This window comes from Aythya ferina (genome assembly GCF_964211825.1).
Source record: "Aythya ferina genome assembly, chromosome: 6".
NCBI lineage: Eukaryota > Metazoa > Chordata > Aves > Anseriformes > Anatidae > Aythya > Aythya ferina.
This window is the reverse complement of record NC_140303.1, coordinates 17932996-17939337: the sequence shown is the minus strand read 5'-3', so window position 1 is coordinate 17939337 and position 6342 is coordinate 17932996. Positions and strand designations below refer to the sequence as shown.

At 35.0% G+C, this 6342-nt stretch overlaps 1 protein-coding gene across 1 annotated transcript in view; it reads right to left on the bottom strand.

Annotated features, from left to right (window-relative positions):
- Positions 1-271: 271 nt before the first annotated feature.
- Positions 272-6342, bottom strand: part of CCDC141 (coiled-coil domain containing 141) — an 82197-nt gene continuing 76126 nt past the window's right edge. The window contains 4 exon segments of the mRNA XM_084523712.1: positions 272-571; positions 2858-3023; positions 3118-3247; positions 3345-3499. Coding sequence (XP_084379838.1) covers positions 451-571; positions 2858-3023; positions 3118-3247; positions 3345-3499 — 572 coding nt within the window. The 3' untranslated portion in view covers positions 272-450.

Genomic DNA, 6342 nt, shown 5'->3' with positions numbered 1-6342 from the left:
CTTTTTACTTTAAACAGTATAAACTCATAATTCCTCACTCTGCAAGCTGAGTTTACATCTGAATTCTCTATATAAGGTAGTAGGAAGAACTGTTGATGGAATTGATTGTCATCGACTGAATTAGTACTAAACAGTTGGTACTGCTGAATCAGCAAGGAGGTATGCATTGTTTATAATGTCTCCCTTTTCCCATCATCTTATTCTATTAGATTTGTCTAACAAACCACAAAGAAAAACAAAACAAAAGAAATAGAAATCCCAGTCTAATAAATGCTGTGCACAGATGGATTTTTATTAATGACGAGTTATAGAGAAACCAAAATACAAATTGTAACCTACATATAAACCAAATAGCACTCAAAGACTCATTTTCTCCTCACACATGGTCAACACCCAATAATGGACACAGCAAACAAAACGAACGCTCTCATGAATCAGGTATTTTGCAGTTCAGTCCATCTGATCCTCTGAAGCATGCAGAAGAATAGGATCTTGTTCCAAACTGAAGCTAACCTCTGTTGGCCTCACAAGTTCAAGATACACTCCTTGAAGCCAGAGTTTCTCTTTAAACCTATTAAAAAAAAAGTCAGTCAATATTGCCTATATTTTAAAATGGTGGCTGTTACAACATTTCCTTTCATAATCAGCACCATAGTAGGTAACATAGGTTGTTGGTCTTAAGGCAGTAAGAGATCAAAGAGCAAAAGCAGAGTGACAAGACAGAACATAAATTATCCTAAAACTATCTTACTGACGATAAATAACCAGAGAGTACTTTAGGTATAACGAACAGAAGAGATTATTATTATTATTATATTTTAAAGAAGAATTTCAATCTTTCTGCGTGATCTACATGTTCTAATCATACTGAATTCTATATTAGCACCACATAAAATTAACATGATCTTGCATTTGATTTCATTGCTTTGGACTACCCATCACCTCACTGTGATACAGTGATACAGAAAACACAGAACAAAACACAAGGGACCAGTGCTTGATCTGCCGTCCATGAGAGAAAGCATGAAGGCAGCTTCTGATGAAATGTGAACAGCTTTTTTAATCAGCATATAGAATAACTTTCCATTTGCATGGTGCTCTACAACTAGATAAGGCAAGCCTCAAGAACTGATGAAAGAAAAAAAAAAAAGTTGCTCTTTTCTATGACCTTTTAGCATAATACTCACTATGTATGAAAAGAAATATATATTTAGATATTTTCAGGAAGCAAATGCATTTTTACATGACCAGTGTAAAATTAGTATTTTGAGAAGACCATGAAGGAGAAGCCTGACAGCAGTCCCACAAGTTGTCAACCACTTTTCAAAGTTATGTTAACCATTACTTCTTGAGACCCACAGGGCCTCTTTTCCATTATATTGCTCCAAATAACTTCAAGAAAGAAAGCTATTTTACCATACCTAGTGAAAACATCTTTTCACTGTAAAACAGTGAAACTCTTACTAGTTTCAGTCATGTAATATACATTATTAGTAGAATTGTTAAGTTATTTTCTGTTGAAAACCTCTGACAGCAAAACTGTGAATATAAATCTTTTCCCAACACTCAAGTCCCAATCTTATGTCATCTTACCTGATGCTTGCAATGAAACAATGAACTGACAATGGAGTAAACCAGATTAGTAACAGTCCCAAGATATAAAAACTCACCCCTGAACACGTTACGACAAAGCACATGAAGTTCTAGCATTATAAACTACAGTTGGCTATCAGAGCCTAAATTCAGAAGGCAAGATATAACCTTGTGCAGGAAGTCAACACAAAGACTATTGACTTTAAATACCTCACTTAATCTCTTCAAAGTGCATAATGGAAGGCTTTGGCATCTTAAATCAGTTAACAAGTAATGATTGCTCCTGTGCTAGTAGGATTGTTACTAATACTTCTACAAAGATGCTTACCTAGTAGAAAACTTTGCTTGCATATTCGTTTATTGAGACTTCATGTTCTAGATGTATGACATTAAAATGAGGTCTACTCTCATAAGGATCATTTTCCTTTTGCTTATTAAAGGTCCAAAATATTACAAATTTCTGCATGGCACAGCAGACAAGAAGCTCCTATATCAACTTTGTCCTGGAGGCTGCAACTATTTTATTCATTAATACATCACAATTTTTAACTGTAGATCACATATCACGGGATTATTTTGCAGACAAATACTCCTTCGGTACAGTCAAATGTTACCTGTGTATTACAATTACTTACAGATTCAATATTTGGTTAATTGCAGTAAAACAAGAGAATTAGTGTCTATGCATATATGTATGCACATATAGAAAATGTCAACTGCTCTACTTGGGCAACATGCTCTTGCAAAGAAAATGATTCAAGGCTTTTGCAAGATATCCAATGGTGTTCTGCAAATGTTAAATACGGAAGTTAGATTTAGCAACTACTTTCTCCTTTAAAAAGGAAATGCTAATGGGCTAAAAATTGGTATATTCTAATGCCATGTCAAAAGCCCATCTGCACAACAAAGGACAAATACTTAAGTCATATCAACCTGAACTTCTGGAATACTTTTTACCTTTGAGTTTTTCAGTTGTAGGTTAATAAGTAGATTAATATAGCTAGATATAAAAAATAAATCACCAAACTAAATATCTTGTTCCACATAAATTCACTTTTATATTGTATTACAAGGTCTTTAAACTAATAAAATTTAATACCTTTTAATGCAGGATTAAATGCAAAAGGCGGTCACAGTATGTACTTCATTTACATTATGCAAAAATTCATAGGAAAAGAAAGTGTTTGATGGATGCTTCATAAATTAAAGTTTTTAGAGCTATTTGAGTATTACAAGATGTAGCACAGAGTAAGCTGCAAATTACCTTAATGGGAGATGTTTAGTGACTGGCCTTTGATCTCTCACATAAAATGTGTCCTGGGTTTGTAGTAGTTCACCTGTGGTGACATGCACTTTTTCTGAAAAATATCCATCTTTCCATTCTGATTTAGTCTGAGTTACAGTGGAAATTTCTGGGGTTTTATTTTTCTCTGAAACAAGACATGTACATCAGTAAGTGGAAATTAGGTTCTCAATTAATATGGCAATGTGCCTTAAAGCATGCAGCTGGCCAGGGTGAGTCACCTATCACTGTTACAACAGCAGAACAGTGTGCCTTTCCAACTTCATTGCTGGCAACACAGATATATTTCCCAGTATCAGCAAGGACTACATTTCTTTTTAAGAGGTAATAGGTATCTCCTAATTTCTCAACCTGTAAAACAATAGAACGCACATCGGAAATTATAAGGAGCATAAAGCAAAATGTATTATCTTTCTCCAAGAAATATTTTAAGAACTTTAGAACATACACTGATATCTCCAGCTACCACTTGGATATCATCCTTAGTCCAGCAGACATGGGGTTTGGGCTTTCCATGTATAGTGCAATGTAGGATTAAATCTTCTCCTTCCTGTAAAGTTGTATGTCCAAATTTTTGTATGAAGTTTGGCTGTTTTCCCTGTACTGAAAAAAAAAAAAAAAAAATTATTCACTCTACTTTAAATGGCACAACTAAAGCAACTGAAGCAAAAATCCATTCTCATAGTTAGAACGTTACCACATTCCATGACAAAGAGAGCCTTCACTGACACCTGGAACTCAGGATAACTTGTTTGCAAGACAGGAGTAGGCAGACATCATTTATCTACATAATATAAAGTTTGCTGAAACACGTAGATATAAAGCATCCAAGAATTTCATGCATCAGGAGTGATATTAGATCCACGTAATGATAGCGAATTACATTCTTTGTGTAGGTAATAGGTAAATATATGTGGATTACTGTGTTTCAGTGAAGAGTAAATAAATATCTCACACAAATTTAAAGGAAAAAAGTTAAGACAGCTAACTTGCATTTAGTGTACTGTCATACATCACACTTCACTTCTTTTTATTCCAATGTTCCAGTCTAAAATGTTGTTGAAAAAAAAATATATTGTTCTATATTTACAGCAATGATTACAGCCAGAACATGGCCTCTGTACTACTATCATCAAGACCAATATTTTGGCCGTCATTAACACTGAGGCCACACACTATGAGATTATGCAGTACATATTTGATTTAGATGAAGCATGGACACATAATTGCATTTATTTTGCAATAACCAGAGCACATGAGGTAGAGTTTGTATTGGTTTCATGCCAACTGTAGGAGGACAGATGATACCTGAGACAATACCAGAGCACAAAGTCTGGCCAATACAAATTAACTCATCTGAAATATTTGAAGAAATTTCAGTCATCTGAGTCAGTTTGTACTGAATCAGAGCTTTGCTTTATGTGACAATAACTTTAATAAGCTGTAAAGCTGGATGTACTGAAGCATCATACTTCTACCCAAAGTTCCACTTAAATTCTACCTCCATGGCCACATTAAAAGAAGAAAAAGACTTCAGAATTCAGATCAAGTATTTATGACACAGGGAATTCAGAGCAGCTCTGATGCTAACACACAGAATACACAGAAAGATATATACCGCAACAAAAATAAATATTTTGCTTCCCTATTTCTTGTTCCTCTTTATGATAAACTATAATATATCTCCGTAATATTGAGCAAAACTAATGTCTTTTCAGAAATTGAAGGTTACTGAAATGTACTACGAACTATGCCAGCATCGCCCCATTGTATTACAATAAATAATTTTGCTTTATGTTATTGTGAAACAAAAACCAGCATATGTCACAAAAGTAGTCAGAAACATTTAAATCCATAATATATGGATTATTAGCCACTCTCCTTTGGATGTATTTGCCTAATGTGGCACTGTCAACATGGTGAGGCAGACATTTTCACCTCCTGTATTAATAAATTCTTTGCTTAGGTAAGCTATTACTCAAAAGAAGCTTTCAATAAAGTCTTAGCTGCGTAACATTCTTCCCATCCTGTAGGTCTGAGGCCACAACACAAAGCAGAAGTATGTGACTTTTACTCTCATACTCTTGCTAACCTAAGATAGCTCAGTAGATCAACAGCTGAGCTCTCAGCTGTTGAAAGCTAGCATACACAAGCTGCCACCATCGTTACATTGCAGAGATTTGGAATCTGCAGCTTCGCTTGCAGCTTCACTTCAACAGGAGAAACAACCAAGCAACCAAAGAATAAAAGATTTGAATGGAACTGTGACAATGATCAATCAGATCACATCTTGATATTGGATCATTAAATCAGCAGAACACGGAAACTAAGATGACCAGTTTCTAGATAGCAAAGTGAAAAGTATGTGGAAAAAAAAAAAAAAACACAACATGAAATGGCAATAACTACAACTCTTTGAGGAACATGCTACAGTACTCAACAAAGGAACATTCTGATGTAAAAAGGAGAGATCTTCCTCTGACAGCAACCTTTAAAAGGAAATATATGATTATATTTCACCAATGATTTGCCCATGATAACATAATGAAATGCTAGAATAAGCTAAAACAACTTGCCAATTAAAAATGATTCCTAGGATAGACATCGTATGAACCACAAAGTTTAGCAGGAACAGATTTTTTTCCCTGCCTTATGGAAGGAAACAACATTTCAGGTTGTCAGGGCTACTGAAAACCCACTCTGTCAACTTCATCCAAGAAATTTGTCTATTCAATTCATAATATTAAATGTTATATATTTGTTGGAAACAGTACAATTCTCCTGTAAACTGGGGAACTGGCAAGCATGAAAAGGAAAACTCAGAGGTCTGTAAAAACTACAGGTGGGGAGAAACCTGGATTTGACTTCATCACGTGTTTTTTACCACCCCCACTGATGCTCAAACACAGGTGGTACCAGATCAAGCCAAATTGTTTTCAGCAGCCAGTTTTTATTGCTATGATTCATGGTTATTCTTAGTCTGTTTACTCTGTGCATGTAATTTCAAATCTCTGAATGTCTTGAAATGCGATGTTAGGAAATTTTACCAACTTCTAACTGTATCGTCTACAAAAATTTAGACTAGACTGAGATTCATACCATGCTGCTCAGAGAATTTGGATTACTCTCAGCATTACTCTTACTTGAAACTGTATTCTATTGTTTGGCGATTTTTGTTTTAGTCAAGCTACTAACACACTCACAAGGAATTTTATTAAGAAACATCAAGTGGGCCAATGATCCCAGCTGATCGGAAATAACCATATCCAGAGCTCAAGTCTCATTGAATACCATGCCTCAAAAAGGAAACTGAGCTGTAATTTTTAAAGACAGAACTCCCCCGCACACACAAAATAATACTACCTTAGCCTACCAAAGTCTCCAGAAAAAGGAGCAGAAATAGGCATACCTTACCAGTCATTTGAGAGGAAGCCACCTTCTCCACT